At 41.0% G+C, this 16,420-nt stretch overlaps 1 protein-coding gene across 1 annotated transcript in view; it reads left to right on the top strand.

Moving 5' to 3' along the window:
• The window catches only part of LOC118819287 (transmembrane protease serine 9-like), a 34,533-nt gene that overhangs the window by 15,479 nt on the left and 2,634 nt on the right, over positions 1–16,420 (top strand). The window contains exon 6 of the mRNA XM_036587007.1: positions 5,510–5,712. Within this exon, the coding sequence (XP_036442900.1) occupies positions 5,510–5,712 (203 nt within the window). The remainder of the gene's footprint in view (positions 1–5,509; positions 5,713–16,420) is intronic.

Genomic DNA, 16,420 nt, shown 5'->3' on the forward strand with positions numbered 1-16,420 from the left:
GAGCTCTCCATTTTCCCACCAAATGAACCGCAGATAGTTTCGGTCAGACTGGACTACATGAAACTGATGAAACATTTTTTCAATATCACACATCAGTGCGATAGGGTGCTGGCGGAACCGAATGAGAATACCAATCAAGTTGTTAATCAAATCTGGCCCGGAAAGATGATGATCATTTAAGCTTGTACCTCCATATTGCGCTAAACAATCAAACACCACACGCAATTTGTCTGGCTTCTTTGGGTGGTAAACCCCATGATGAGGAATGTACCACTTCTCTCCTTCTATGCCATCATCCTTTATCCTTTCTGCATCTCCTCTTTCGATGACCTCATTCATGAACATAACATAATGTTTCTTATACGTCTCATCCTTCAACAGCTTTCTTTTAAGGTGGTTGAGCCTAACCAGGGCAAGCTGTCTATTGTCAGGTAGAATGGGTCTTTTCTTAAAAGGCAAGGGCATCTCATAATGGCCTTGTGCGTTTTTCCTTATACCCTCCTTCAACTTGGTCAGAAAAAGAATATCATCATGGGACACTTTCCTGCTTGTGTCATTTGTGTCTTTAAAATCAGACTCCAAAATGAGAACAGCGTCTGCTGGAGTGACTGGAGGAAGCTCCTTGACAGCCACCCGATGACACATGCTGCTAGCTTTAGGTACATCAAGGCATGGCAATGAACATCCCACAATGCTCCATCCCAAATCAGTTTGCACAGCATATGGTTCATCAGGTCCACCTACAATTACTTGCCTTGTTGCCAAGGCCCTTGAACAGTTGTAGCCTATTAAGAGGCCAACCTCACAATCCTTTAGTGGGGGAATTTCATCTACAATGGTTTCAAGATGCTTCCAATACTTAGCTGTGTCACAAGTAGGAATATGGGTATGAATTACTGGTATGCAGTCCTTGGTGTACACAGGAGGCAGGTCAATGTGAACAGTAGAAGTATAACCTCTTACACACAGCCCTGACACCCTTTCACTCTTTAGAACTGTGTCCTTACCAATCATGGTGGTCAATTTCAATCTCACTGGGTATGTGTCTGCTTGTAGACCATCACTCACTCCTTGGTCAATGAATGTAGTATCACTCTGGGTGTCAAGCAGAGCATATACAAGTTTTTCAGAACTTGGATTATTCTTTGACGAGACCCATACAGGCACAATCATTGATGTGCTGGTAGACTGACCTTCTCCGGTCACGTTGAGAGCAACAGCAGTCATTGTGTCACTGGTATTAGATTGTGCTGAAACCATAGTGGATGCAGGTTTCTCACCTTTTACATAGGTATCATCATGAAGACACATGGGGTGCTTTCCTTTGCATCTGGTGCACATGAGACGATGACGGCAGTCTCTTGCACTATGCCCAGGCTTTAGACACCCATAACAGAGTTTCTTCTCCTGAACAAATTTTCGGCGTTCCTCTAGGGACTTGACTGTGAATTTGGAACAGTTGTGAAGCTGATGTTTGCTGTCTTGACAAAACATACATAACTGTTTCACAGCTGGCTTTGCTAACCCTTGAAATTCACAGTCTGTGTTTGTTTGAGTGCTAAAAACACTGGCCTTGTTTCTCTTGACCTCCCTGAGGGTTTGTCTCTCATGAGCAGGTTCTGAAGAACGGAGAGCATGGAAAGAGGTTATTGGATTACAGGCAACCTCTGCTTCCATTGACACAAAAGAAGCAAATTCCTGAAAAGTAGAGAATTCTTGACTTTGATTCAGTGTTTGTGTAGCTTGTCTATTCCAACGAGAATTTCTGCACAAGCTTCTGGTTCTCTTCGCAATCATTTAATATTTGGAGACCCTTAACATGAGGCATGGCATCCAAACAGGCATTCAAAAAATCTGAAAAATCTCGCAGCCCCATGGCATCCTTAGATTGAATTTTTGGCCATTTTGTGAGCCTCTCTCTAAACACCCTTTGTATGATAAATGGTTGGCCATAACAATGATCCAGTTTGTTCCAAGCATCTTGATAGGCTTCGTTATCATTTCTGTAAAAGGTACCATCCAAGGTCTTACGAGCTGGACCACTTACATATTTCTTGAGATAATACAGCTTGTCAGCAGATGAAACAATCTTTCGGTCGATAAGCGACATAAAGGAGGATTTCCACTCAATGAATTGAATTGGATCACCACTAAACACAAATGGTTCTGGCACTGGAAGCCTATTTAGAGCTATGCTGTCTTGAAAGGCTTGGGTAAGGGAAGACATGTCTGCCTGTGGTGTTGTAGCTACGACATTGGAAGACTGTTGTAAGGAGGGTTGAATCATGCACTGTTCTCCTTTGAGGTCACAAGTGATGGACAGGTCACTAGTTTTGCATACCACTTCTTGACTGTAGATCCCTAGCCTAGCTTGTGCTGCCTTTAAATCCTTCTCTGCTTGTAGCTGTTCTAGTTCACGCTTTTGAGCTTCAAGGGCTCGTTTATGTTGTTCTTCTAAATGCTGGATCTTTTCTTTTTGTTTATTTTCTTCCAGTAACACTTCATATATAGCTTCCTTAGCTGCCACATCTGCTGCAGCATCTGCACATTTGGCTGCCAAGCATGAAGTCATGGAGTGATGACTTGAATGGGTGCTGGACTCACAACTCACTCGTGAGACGGTAGATCCATAAATGGAATGAGCGTGGTCACAATCAAGCAGCGTGCGGAGTCGACTTCTTTCCCTTTCAGCATTGAACTCTCCATCAACGCCTGCTATCCTTTCATAAGCAATTTTGATAATGTCTGCTGTTACTGAGCCACATGCATCCACTTGCCGTCGTATTTCAGGTGAAGGTGCCATGTGATGCTTGATTTCATCATAAATGTCCACAACATCATTCCTTGCCTTTTCTAAAGTGTCAACAAGAATGGCTAACTGACTCTCTGAAATGTCATTTTTAAGCTGCTGGCGTGCATTACGGGCCTGGAATTTCCACTGGTTGTACATGGAAGCAAGCTTCCTTTCCTTTTTCTCAGCCTCCTCTTTTTGAAAGGTGAGCATTTTCTCTGTGGGATTCGGTGTTCGTTCAGAGCGACGAGGTATGCTGAATTCTTTTTGAAACTCTTGAAACTGACCTTGTAAATTACTCAACATTTGCTGCTTGGCTTTAATCAATTCTTCTAGTCGTTGTTTCTCTGAAGTTTTAGATTCATTTTGAAACATATGCTCAAGTTTCTGAATGTCCTGCTGGAGACTGTTGATTTGCGTTTCAGACTGTTCAGAATTTAAAGAGAAAGTAACTGGTTCTGTCATTTTACCCTTTGTTTGCAATAAAAGTTAGTAAAACAAAAAACATGACAGTGCATCTACCAATCAGTAACGGTAACACACCAAAGCAGCCCTAAAACTCTAAGGAAATTAGCACTGCTACATAGCAATACAGATGCTTACACTATACTGGATTAGAAAATTATGCAATGTCCTTGAAATGCCCATTCATGAATCGTGTTTTGATTCCTAATGCATGTCCGTTAAGCAAAACACATGTTTACAGTTTCTGTTTTCTTGAGCCGTGAAAGCAGACTTAAAAACAGTCACTTGAGAATTGAGAAAATATTTCTTCTGCAGCAGCCTTTACTGATCAGTTCTCACCTTGCAGATAATACTCACTGATTTGCTTATTGCAACTGTTCATAACCATGACATATTTAGACCATCGCACCAGATCCATTTCACTGCTGCCTGTATGGGGCGCAAAGCTACCGTTGAAGACCTTGCGTTGAGCCGTGGGATGACTGGAAGTCAGCAACGCGAGATGAAGTGCCGCCGTGGAAACCTTTCGTCGTTAACATCAGCCTTACGTGCAGCAGTCGTCAGGATTGATGAGAGTCAAGCTCTTACTGTAGCAACCCCAGCCGAATGACGGTCAACTCAAGAACTGATGATTCATGAAGGTTTATTTCCTTACGTTTCATGAATTCACCGTAAGAGCTGAATTAAAACAACACAAAGGATGGTTGAAACCATTAGTTCGCTCAATCTAAAGTTGATATTTTGACAAACATATCTTACTTCTTGAAACCATTGACAACACAAGCTTGACCCTTGAATATTTAAAATTTAAGAGTATAGAACAATGAGACTGAAAATTCGCGGGAGCGGCTTACATTGTATGGGTCACATAAGCACAGTATACATTATCAGAGAAACACCTTACGAGTACTCTACAAGCTCTTTAAAAAAGTAGAATCATCAAAATAAAAAATACATTTTAGTTTAGCAAATTACCTTGTTCACCTTCAGCTAGGTGCTAAATTTGCAGTTTTCAGTGAGAACCTTTCAGCGTGTTTATCTTCATGAACTGCGTTTTCCCTCCATTTCTTGCACATGCGCAGTAACATGAGCCAGTACACAACAGCACTCGCCAAATTAAAAGCCAGCGTATTCTTACGTGTACACTCAAAGCAAAGTTGAGAAATAAACACAAAGAAAATGCCTCTTTTTAGGGTCATTTACACCCGTATCCCTTAGTATTTTAACTGGAATCTGATCTTTTTCCTCACCCGTAAGCGAGACCAAACCATCTAGTATAAAAGGTTCATAAACTGAATCTGGTGCACTCTCGTCGGTCGACAGGACATTTGACTTTGAAGCACCAATAAAACCAACAGTTTTAGGCGCTTTTACAGAGGACTTCGACTGAGAGTGGGGAGGCTTTGCTTCTAACGCGGGGCATGTAGCAATTAAATGATCCGTTTCCCGACAGTAAAAACAAGCCCGCGGGCTACTAGACACAGTACGAGCCGAATTGGAATTTTTGCTAGAATGCTGATAATTTCTAGATCGAAGTCGCCTCGGTGGGCTAGAATTTTGGCGAGGGGACGAAGAAAAAACATGCTTGTGTGTCAGCACAAATTCATCAGCAAGTACTGCTGCTTGTGAAAGAGATAACACCTTTTGCTCATTTAAATACACCACCAGACGTTCAGGCAAACCACTTTTAAACTCTTCTAAAAGAATCAGTTCCTTCAACTGTGCAAAACTATCCACTTTACTGGTGACACACCATTTATCAAACAGAACGTTTTTTTTCTCGGGCAAACTCCACAAAGGTCTGATTGGCGGTATTCACGTGGTTTCTAAATTTTTGTCGGTATGCTTCAAGCACAAGTTCATATGCGCGCAACACCGTGGCTTTAATCTTAGCATAGTCTAAACTGTGGTCAATTGATAAAGCAGCGCAAACCTCCTGGGCTTTACCTACCAGCTTACACTGTAAAAGTAAAGCCCAGACCTCTTTCGGCCACTGAAGAGCCGTTGCTATGCGTTCAAAGGCTGCGAAGTACGAGTCAACTTCAGTTTCTCTAAATGGAGGAACAAGACTGATGTACTTACTCGCGTCGAACCCAGGGGTGACAGCGGGGGCGGGAACAGAGGTGTCCTCCACACCGGGAGCAATACTAGGGGCAGAAGCAGGCGTGGTAGAAGGCAACGGGGGTGCAGCAACCCGCCGTTCGGCAGCGCGCAAACAGAGCAATTCCGTCTCATGCTCTTGACGCTTAACAGCTAACTTCAACTCCTCCAGACGTATAGTCAGCCAAAGCTTCTCGACAGGATCTGAGTTAGGATCAACGTCGCGAGCGGGAGTAAAAGCAGTAGAAGTAGACCGTAAAGCAGTACGAGCCATACCGCCAGGATCTATGCCAGAAGCAGATGGAGATGTTGGAGAAGTCGTTCTCACTTCCACCAACACATCCTCCTCTCCAGAGGCAACACCTGGTTCAACTGACTCCGGTAACGCAGGCAGAACCCCCTCATCAACCAGCTTCTGATACACCGCTTCCCTTATCACACCTTTACGGGCCGAACGTGGTACAGTAACATTATAAAATCCAGCCAATTGCAGTAAGTCATCCTTACGGCACAGGTCAAAAGCGCGCACAGAAGGAGCCAAAACAAACTTTTCAAGTTCAAAAGCCATCACCACAACATACCCCCACACACAAAAGAAAACCGCCAACAGGAGCCACAACAGGAGCAGCCAAAACGAAAGGACGAGCAGGACGAGCCCCCAATTTATGTTACGACCCGGTCTAGGTCGGGCCGCAACATAAAAATAAAGAGACCTCCATGCCCTCCCGGTTCCCCAAGTTACACAGACAACCAATGTTTGCAACAATAACAATTTGGCTTTATTTTCAAGAGTTCAAGGCTTTAGACATTTATGAAATGGTAGGGGAGGGAAGAGTAAAATAACAAACAAAAACACAGCTAACTTAAGTTTAGAAAAATATAACTTACCTAACAAACAAAAGAAAATCAAATACAATTTCTAACCTAACTTCCTAACTAAAGCAAACCAAGAGAAAAACACAACAAAAAAAATAACCCCCTCTTCCCCAATGAGAGTTTATGTACAAGAGCTATTGTCTGGGCAGCCACGGTAGCTGAGTGTTTACAGTATATTTCAGTGAAAGAGTAACGGCATGAGTCAGCTTTTACAAAAATCTCAATGACAAACAGCAAAACACCAATAAACCTTACACCGGTAGCGAAGCTCTCACACCAACACAGCTCTACAGTAGTGTCGCTCAAGTGACTGCAGGGAACCGGGAACGCAACAGAAGCCACGCCAGAAGCAAAAGCACCCCCCACTTCCGCCTGGGCGTCTCTCTTTTATTGGCGGCTCCCCCTGGTGGTGGCTCAGTGCATCTTCCCTCAGCTCTGCAATAAATACAAAAAACACACTACAAAAACTATGACCCATAGGGTCATAACACCCTTCCAAGTGGAGGTTTTTCAGAGACACTCCAAACAGAGTGTTATGAGAAAAAACAGAAAAACCAGCAAGATGGCTGAACAAGCAACCAAAGAAACCCACAAATGTGAGAATTTGCTCTGTTAAAAATTACGATAACCATTGTATTAGCTTAGTTTAATCTAAAGTATGTTAATGTCTTGGTAGCTAGCTGGCTATTTTTCCCATTCTTCCAGCAGTTCTGATGCCTGAAGCGCCAAAAGGTAACTGCTGCATCATTTAAGGTGGAACGGGAAAATTTAAACAAGAAGCTGGTGAATCATATGATGCCCTAAATGTAGCTAAAGCCCAGCAGTGAGGTTGCTGAACTTTACCCTCCTCTGCTATCACTGCAGATGGGCCAGGTTGTCTATAGAGCAGCGCTAGTAGCCTGTTAATGAAGCAGTGTTTTTTTTTTTTGTTGTTGTTTTTTTGAGGGTCCCATTTCGTAGGGCAAGATTTCATCCACTACCCTTTGTAACTCTCCGAAGGGTTAGGGTGACACTTGAAAACAAGGGGTAGGGGTAAAAAGAAGAAATGGGATTGGGCTTTAGACTACATATAATATAGTTTTACTTTATATTATATTTCACCACAATTAACCCCTTAAAGTCCCAGGCTTGTTATATACTAAGGCTTATTATCCAGTAACTACAGGGACTTCAATGCAAGCTTCAGTGAGCTATTCTTAAGTTATAGAAGTGTGTAATAAAACTTTGGGCCTGCCAGTGGGCCCTGGCCATTTAAGGAGTTCAACCAATCAGCACAAGTTGCGAGGAATTTTCCCAATCACATTCATTTTTGGACATGAATAGGTACAGTTGACTTGTTCACTCCATCTAATAGGCTAAATTTCAGTCTTTCTCAATCCTGGCCCCGGAGGCCGCTTACTCTGCCTTAGTGCTTTCCCTGCTTTACGACACCCACTTTAACTCACTCCAGTCTTCACTCCATCTCTGTTTTCGCTTTCGCTGTGACAGAACATCACCGGCTGCTGCCGATGACGTTAACATTAGAAATGTGTTGGATGAACAATATTATTCTATTCAAAGCACTCAAGTAAAACTGCTTCACCTCTACAAAGAGAAGAATGAAGCGCAGCCTTTCTTTCACCTCTTTATCCTCGAAACAGCTTCTGTGGACATGGGCTTAGTGGATGACACAGAGGTTTAACCACACTCCAGGCCCCACATGGTTTCTGTTCAAAGAAAAAAGAAGCACCTCTGCGGCCGCTTTCTCATGTCTGAACACTTCGTCGTGACGGCAGGAATCAGTAAGCTCTTTGCTTAGTCATGCTTCAGTTTAACAGGTCAGGGTCACCTTTACATTCAGAATGATGTGGCCTGGGATTTCTGAAGAAAGAAAAGGGCCCCCACATAATGACACAATTACTCTTTTTGGGTGGTGCACCATTCCCAACCTAGTAGTAACAATAACATGTGAAAACCTCTGCAATGTTTTTAGAAATGTCTCTTTTCATTGTATACAAATATACAAATATTGATCCCATGAATATCAATATTCTTTCAATACATATTACTGTTCATTTCATCATCACATACTTGTGGCCATACAGTGTGTGTGTGTGTGTGTGTGTATATATATATATATATATATATATATATATATATATATTGGCAAAAGTATGTGGACACTTGACCGTCACACCCATGCAAGTTGGATATCCCATTCCAAAACCATAGAAATTAATATAGAGGTGGCCCTCCTTTTTGTTTATAACAGCCTCCACTATTTTGTGAAGACTTTCCACAAGATTTTGGTGAGAATTTTTGTAAATTCAGTCAAATAAGCATTTGTGAGGTCAGGCACTGATGTCTGGCTTGCGATCTACGTTCCAATTCATCTCAAAGTTGTTTGATGAGGTTGAGGTCAGGGCTCTGTGCAGGCCACTGCAGTTTCTCCACAACAAAGTCATCAAACATGTCTTTACGGACCTCACTTTGTGCTCAGTGGTGCAGTCATGCTCGAGAGAGCCTTCCCCAAACTGCTGTCACAAAGCTGGAAGCATGTAATTGTCTAAAATATCCTTGTATGCTGTAGCATTAACATCACCCTTCACTGGAGCTAAATGGCCTGAGCCCAAACCCTGAAAAACAGCCCAGACCATTATCCCTCCTGCTTGCAATCAAAAAGGTAGCATTTTCTTGGCACTTGCCAAACCATGATTGATCCATCAGATTGACAGACAGTGAAGCATGATTCACTGCTCTAGAGTCCAGGGGCAGCGTGCTTTACACCACTCCATCCAACTATCGAAACCTCAGCTATGGAAGCCCATTTCATGAAGCTCCTGACAGACAGTTCTTGTGCTGGAGATGCTAAGTGATTTTCAGGAGCTATGCGGTTCAGCAGTTGGCGGCCTCACTTTTTGAGTTTGTGTGGTCTACCGCTTTGTGGCTAACCTGTTGTTGCTTTCTCTTCACAATGATAGCACTTACAGTTGACCAGGGTAGCCCTCGCAGGGCAGAAATTACACGAATTGACTTGTGGCAAAGGTGACATCCTCTAATAGTGGCACATTTAAAGTCACCAAGCTCTTCAGTATAACCCATTTTGCTGCCAGTGTATGTCTATGGAGTTTGCATGTCCATGTGTTTGATTTATACACCTTTTGGCAACCTGAATTTTAATTAAAAGAGGTAACCACATACTTTTGGCTATATAGTGTGTGCATATATATACTGTATAAATATATATGTTTGTTTATTTATTTATTTATTTATACAGTATATATACACACACACACACAAATCCTACCATCCATCCAGTCATGCAATGTTCTCATCCTCTGCTACCAACTACTGATTGTTATCATCTTTTGCTATTGTCAATGTTGACTTATTCAGTACAGAATAATTACCTATATGAGTGTTTCTTCTTCCACCTGTGTTGGAAGGAGCCACCATGTCTCCTGCTCTCCCAACTCTGTTTCACTATTACTACTAATGAAGGTACAATCCCATTTCCAAAACAGTTGGGACGCTGTGCAGAATGTAAATATAAACAATGCAATGATGTGCAGATCATTTAAACCCTATATTTAATTGAAATTAGCACAAAGACAACATATCAGATGTCATGGCCAAATCAGTCTGCAGTGTTGCAGACTGGGAAACACAAAAAAAACAAAGAAAAATCCAGTAAAGTTCTAATGACACTAAATGTCAGCATCATAAACTAAACTAAATCTCATGAAAAGTGGTAAAATGAGTACTCAGTGACAAGGATGGTGTGTGCAGGAGGTCATGGAGAATTATGTAAGGTATAAAACAGTGTGCAATGCATAATATTCAAGTACTTCTATACACTTACACTGTAATTACTGGACACCTAGAGTCCACAGTACATTGCATAAGCTATGAGAGAAATGTACCACAGACACAACGCACTCGTGATGTTACAGGGCGACTCTGAACATATTGCATTGCATGTACTTGCATTTCTCTGAGTCTTGTTTTGTCACAGTGCGTGTGTCTGTGTGAGTCTGTAAAAAACAATCCTCAAATGTGTCAAATGTATCAAATGTGACACCACAAAGAAGACCAAGCCCTGATCTTATTTTTGCATCAGAAACATCTCAGTGGAAACATGTGGTTTTCTTTGCGCTGCAGGGTCGCATTTTTTCTCTTTGTAGGTCGGTGGTCTAGCGTTTGAGTACGATACCACAAACGAGGGGCCTTTACCGTCAGTCTGTGTCACTGCCGGCAGAAAAAGAGTGTGGTGAGAACATTTTACTCAGCACTACATAAGAGCGCATCTCAGAGAAAACTCAATCCTATGAGTCAGCGTGAAGAATTATACGGCTTTCTTTACAGTCTTAACAATAATTAGGAACAATAATTAAGGATTAAGAGTTAAATTAATAAATTAATAACCTAACCCTGGTTCTGCAGGCCCACTGCCCTGTACATTGTGATATTTTCCCAGCTCCCAACACACCTCATCCAACTAATCGGGGCATTAACAGCCCATTACTGAATTAAAGTGGGTGTGGTAAAGCAAGGAAAGCACTAAAATGTGCAGAGCAAAGGGGCCTCCAGGACCAGGTTCAGAAAAACTGAAATTAAGCTCATTAAGACACTGACATGTTTGTAATAATGCTTTCATTGTCAGTGCAATAAAGTTACACTGAAATGATGTAAAGAAATTGTTCATTTAAATACATTTTGGTTGGTGCCAGTTGTGATGGCCACTTTCCTTGGCACATCTACTCTGTAGTGGCACCAAGCAGGCTGCCTTATTTTACAGTCAACTGACCTTTTGCAAAAAAATTTGAGAAAGTCCTGCTTCCCAAAGTTATTGTTGCAAGGTTCTTCACTGTTGCATTTTCATATCTAATAAGGAGGAGGCTGAAGTGGCAGATGCTACACCTTTAGATGAGCTAAAGCTAAAGCTAATACCAAAACTATCTTGGATGCTTTGGAGGACTTTTATACAAGGTCTTTCAGCCAACTTTAACAAAACAATACAAAGAATGGTATGTGTACTATGTATTCATATTTGTCTTTAGACACCTTTTAATCTCAAATGTAAGTGCAGCAGAGTCCTGCATTCTTAAAAAGATGGTTCTTAGGAAAGACAATGGTTCCATATAGAACCATGAACACTCAAAGAACAATTTGCATGCTCAAATGCTCCTTTGCATGGTGAAATTGTTCTTCAGATTGATGGTGTATATATACTGTATTTGGTTCTATATAGCAACAAAAAAGGTTCTTCTTTTGTTACAAGCTTGACATTGTAACAGCAGAAGAACCCTTTTTGTTGCTATATAGAATAAAACAATCACATCAAAATTACAAACAGGAGAAAATGAGGCACAAAACACAAAAATGCTAGCCAAATATGTTTTATTCAGGATTTAAAAACTCTAATCAAACTTTCAGTCCTAATATTATCTGGAATGCTATTCCAGAGTTTAGATACTACGTGAAAAAATGAGTTTCCACCAACTGTGCTGTAAGTGATCTTGCAGTAAGCCTGCCTCAGCTGAGCTAAGTGTTCCGGATGGGCTACAAGCTGAAGCTTTAAATGTCATAAGCAAGACCTTGTAGTCAACAAAGAACTTGACAGGAAGCCAGTGCAAACTGAACAAGACCAGAGCAACTTTCTTTTGCACAAGGGCTGCTGCATTCTGAGCCAGTTTAGAGACAGCAAGAAACATGTAACAGTAGTCTAGTCTCACAGTTATGAAGCATGAACTCATTTTTTAGCTGTAAAGATAATTGTAGAGATAATGCATGTCTTAGTCTTGGGACTAAAATTATAATGTTACAGCAAGGTGTTTAACCAGGATCTTAAACATTCTAAGAAACTCTTTTGCATGCATTATTCACTATTGACTATAGAGGTTCCACAAAGGTTAGGTTTCTCAGTCTCAATGGATTTTAAAATCGTGTGTGAATTTCTTTTGAACCGCGTGGCGTCTTGTTGGGATATCCGTTGTTTGTTGTGGTTTTCCTCCTTTAAGGTAACACAACACACAGGATGAACACATCAAACAGTTGCTAAGCATGAGTGTATGACAAACATGCATGTGAGCACTTCTTTTTGACTGTCTATGAATGTATATATGCATATAGGCAACAAATGTCAAACGTGTTTTTGTGCATCTGAATTTAGATACACATAGATGAGAGGCATCAGGGCAGGAATTCATCAGACACAGCAGTGCTGCTGGAGATTTTAAATACCTCAGTGTCATTGCTGGACAGAGAATAATCCAACAACCAAAAATATCCAGCCAACAGCGTCCTGTGGGCAGCGTCCTGTGACCACTGATGAAGGACTAGAGGATGACCAACACAAACTGTGCAGCAGCAGATGAGCTATCGTCTCTGACTTTACATCTGCAAGGTGGACTGACAAGGTAGGAGTGTCTAATAGAGTGGACAGTAAGTGTTTAAAAACTCCAGCAGCACTTCTGTGTCTGATCCACTCAGACCAGTGCAACACACACTAACACACCACCACCATGTCAGTGTTACTGCAGTGCTGAGAATGATCCACCACCCAAATAGTACCTGCTCTGTGAGGGTCCATGGGGGTCCTGACCATTGAAGAACAGGGTAAAAGGGAGCTAACAAAGTATGCAGAGAAATTACAGTCTGTAATTGTAGAACTACAAAGTGCACCTATATAGTAAGTGGAGCTGATAAAATGGCCAATGAGCGTAGAAACAAGGAAGTGGTCAGAATGTTATGCCTGATCGGTGTATGTTTATACACTAACTGCTGAAACGGTTGTATGCAACCATGTCTGCATCTGCACAGTTATGACTAGTAAATGGGAAGGTCGGAAAAATTGAGTGACCATAATGAAAACAAAGAAATCCCACACCAAGGCTTTCTGGAAACTATTAGACTTTGTTTTCATATTGTACTCACTATTAGTCACACACAAGAGTGTCAATGCGTCGGTGTAGACGCTATGGAAATTTCCTCTGCAAGAGTGTTTAAACAGTTTAGTAGACAGATAATCCACACATAGGGTTGCTACTCCTGCCCTGTAAAATTCCTGGACGCTTAATCAGTAGCTTGATTTTTTACCAAATTCAGTGCACGTGTAGCTGTGCCCACAACGCAGTCTATGGTAAATCGATAGCAGTTTAGCTACAGAACCTAATCTACTCAGTTATCTCATTGCACTACTGTCTTGTGCCTAAACCAATCACCAAAGTGTACCTGCGTTGAAGGTAACCTGAACCAATCAAACCCATTTTTTGTATACAAATGGTTTGAGTGGATAAAAAGAAGCAGTTTAAAATTCATAAGTGCTTGGATTCCAGGATGTTTTGTGTCCAGGAATGGGGTTATATTTTCCAGGACAGACAACCAAAATCCAGAACGATCCAGGAACATCCAGGCTGATCGGCCTGTCCCGAAGTCCACGCTTGCGGTTAATGTTTTTGCTTGAGTGCAAGCACTTGATAAGATGATAAGTGTGCAGATATGTGCTATATGTTTGAGAGACAAGCAGTCTCACAATGTCAAAGCTCTTTCCCAAAGTCAACTGATCTGAACTGGGGTGCTCACTATGCATGCTTTCAGCCTAATACCTAAAATTCCTTGAGATAGAAGTAAGGACCAATCATAGTGGATGGTTTGTTTACAGCTTTCTGACCAACATGGCAGAGAAGATATTCAGATGTGGATGCAAAGCATTTTTATTATGATGCATTATGTTTGTGATTTGAACTGAGCCAGTGTAGATAAGCAGAGCCTGCATGTCGTCTTCCCCAAATACACCAAGCACTGGTGAGGTTTCTTGCCCTATATGTCTGCATATTGTTGACAACACCAAAGCGTGGAGTTTGAGGAGGACCGCAGGGCTTAGTGTGCCATTCGGAACTGGGCTTTAGAACATCACCAGTGCACTGAACTGTGGGATATACTGATTATACGCATTCAATCTTAGCCAGGCCATCTATTGATGTGTGTTGTGGAAGGACACAATTTCCAGACAGATGCCTGATTCTCAGATGCCTGGAATCAGAGAATCAACTATTTTTGGATATTTAGTGTTTAGTCAAGGTTGCGTTTGGTGTGGTCTTGTGCACTGCGCTTTGCATGTTTGAGAAATGGAACATGCTTTGACTCTCACCAGAGAGCATGTGAACGTGCACGCAAAACTTTATCCCTTCTTCATAGCTGTTAAACACACCTTTAAAAAAGCAAGAAAATATGTGAATATTTTCATTATTTCCCAAAAAATGTCACTTAACTTGTTCCCCATATTTAGAGAAAGGTTGCTCTAAAAATAAATAATAAATCCAACATTACAATGTCGGATTTTATAAATGCTCAAGAGGATTTCTGAGGTAATTTAAGTGAATTAAGTAAGCTGAAATTTACCAAGTCATTCTTTTAGGGTTCAATAGAAAAGCACTCGTACAACAGTAGTACCAAAATGTGCGGACTGTACCCAACTGGCCATTAAAGTACTTTAGGTTGTTTAATACAGCCAACTATTTACGCCACTCCATTATGTATTACTGGAGGAGGTGTTGCTGTAGGAGGTGAATCAGGTGATGTTCAGTTAAAAGGGACATTGTTTGCGCAGTTGATAAAGGACATCCTGTTTCACAAGAGTATTTTTCCACTCTCACCACAATTTTTACACCCTCCTCCTGTTCCTCACAGACAAACATCCTTGTCAAGACTGAAGGATAGAGCAATAACATAGACTTTCCGAGGGGCCTTGAGAACCAGTTTGAGATCCACTGGTTTCTTATATCTCCTAAAAGAGAGGCAATAAATTGTACATTTGGGAAATCGAGAGAAGACTTTCTGATCATTTTACTGAGCACCTTCACACCATCAGAACTGAGGATCTCTAATTACCAACAGGGAGACGTTTCAACAGTGACGCACACAACATTACTGACAACTCTGTTAGCTTTGCAAGTTGTTGCCATGGAAGTCAACTTTAGGAGGAAGATGATTGACTCTCAGAACTTTAGAACTGTATGGGATGAATGTTATATGGACAGCCCCTAATAATAATTAGTGGGTTTTAATATTTCAGTAACACTCCCTGTTAACTGTTGCATTAAATCAAGGATACAACCATGCAATCTCCATAGACGACCGCTGGCAGCAGAATCTGTTCTATTGAAGAACTTACTGACTTTGTCTGACTTTTGTCACTTTCTGGTCTGCTAAAGCTGCCCCGGACAACTATAAGTGCTGGTTTTGGGACATGGACAAGTCCAAGCACAACAGCTGGTTGTAAAGTGGAAATGGAAACAAGCTCACCGCTTAGTACTAAAGCAAGTAGCACATGAAAATTAGGGAATCATGGGGGAATGGCAACGTCCACAATTTTCACTTTTCAATTTGTCCAAAGCTAATCATTTTATTTTAACAAATTATCTGCCTATACTGATGATAATGATTCCAATACCGATCATGCATGCCTAATCAACATTCTGTTCTCAGCTGCAACACTCACTACTGAGTAGGGGAGAGTGGGGCACAACCTCACACATTTTGGTTTTTGTTTAATAATTTAAAAAATATTTGAGTTGAAATAATCATGTTTTTATACAAGCGACATATACATCTCTGCTACAAACTAACACTTGAACTTTGTTTCTAGATCCTACCGTTCATGTACAATGCAACCAAAAATGATGGGAAATGCAATGTTAAAATTTACCCCATGGGTGGGGTTGATTGTAACAGAGGGTCAGTTTAACACTTGATAGAAAAGTCTGATGAATTAGTGCAAACAAAGTTAATTCAATATAATTCTATGATGTAAGAAACAAATATATTTCAAACAGTACTGCATTATATATTATCTATCTATAAGACAGACAGACAGCTCAACTGATAGATACACACACGTCAAACTACATATGAAAACTGACATGACATGATCAAACAATGACAAATATACAGTTTTGTCTGGTGAAGGACAGCAAATAAAAACATCCCACATAAGTAAAATATGGAATGTTGTTTCTGAATAACTACAGCTTTACCAACTGTTAACATCAATTTCATTAATATACTTATTTAAAACCAAAAAGATACTAATAAAGTAGAAGAATCCCTGTTTTCAGATGTTTTCTCTTTTTCATCTTAAAATCTGTGTCAAAGGACCAAAAAGACAAAATTTACGCTATTTGTCTATGTTTACTAAAGGTGGCTTAG

The sequence above is a fragment of the Colossoma macropomum genome, unplaced genomic scaffold (genome assembly GCF_904425465.1).
Source record: "Colossoma macropomum unplaced genomic scaffold, Colossoma_macropomum, whole genome shotgun sequence".
NCBI lineage: Eukaryota > Metazoa > Chordata > Actinopteri > Characiformes > Serrasalmidae > Colossoma > Colossoma macropomum.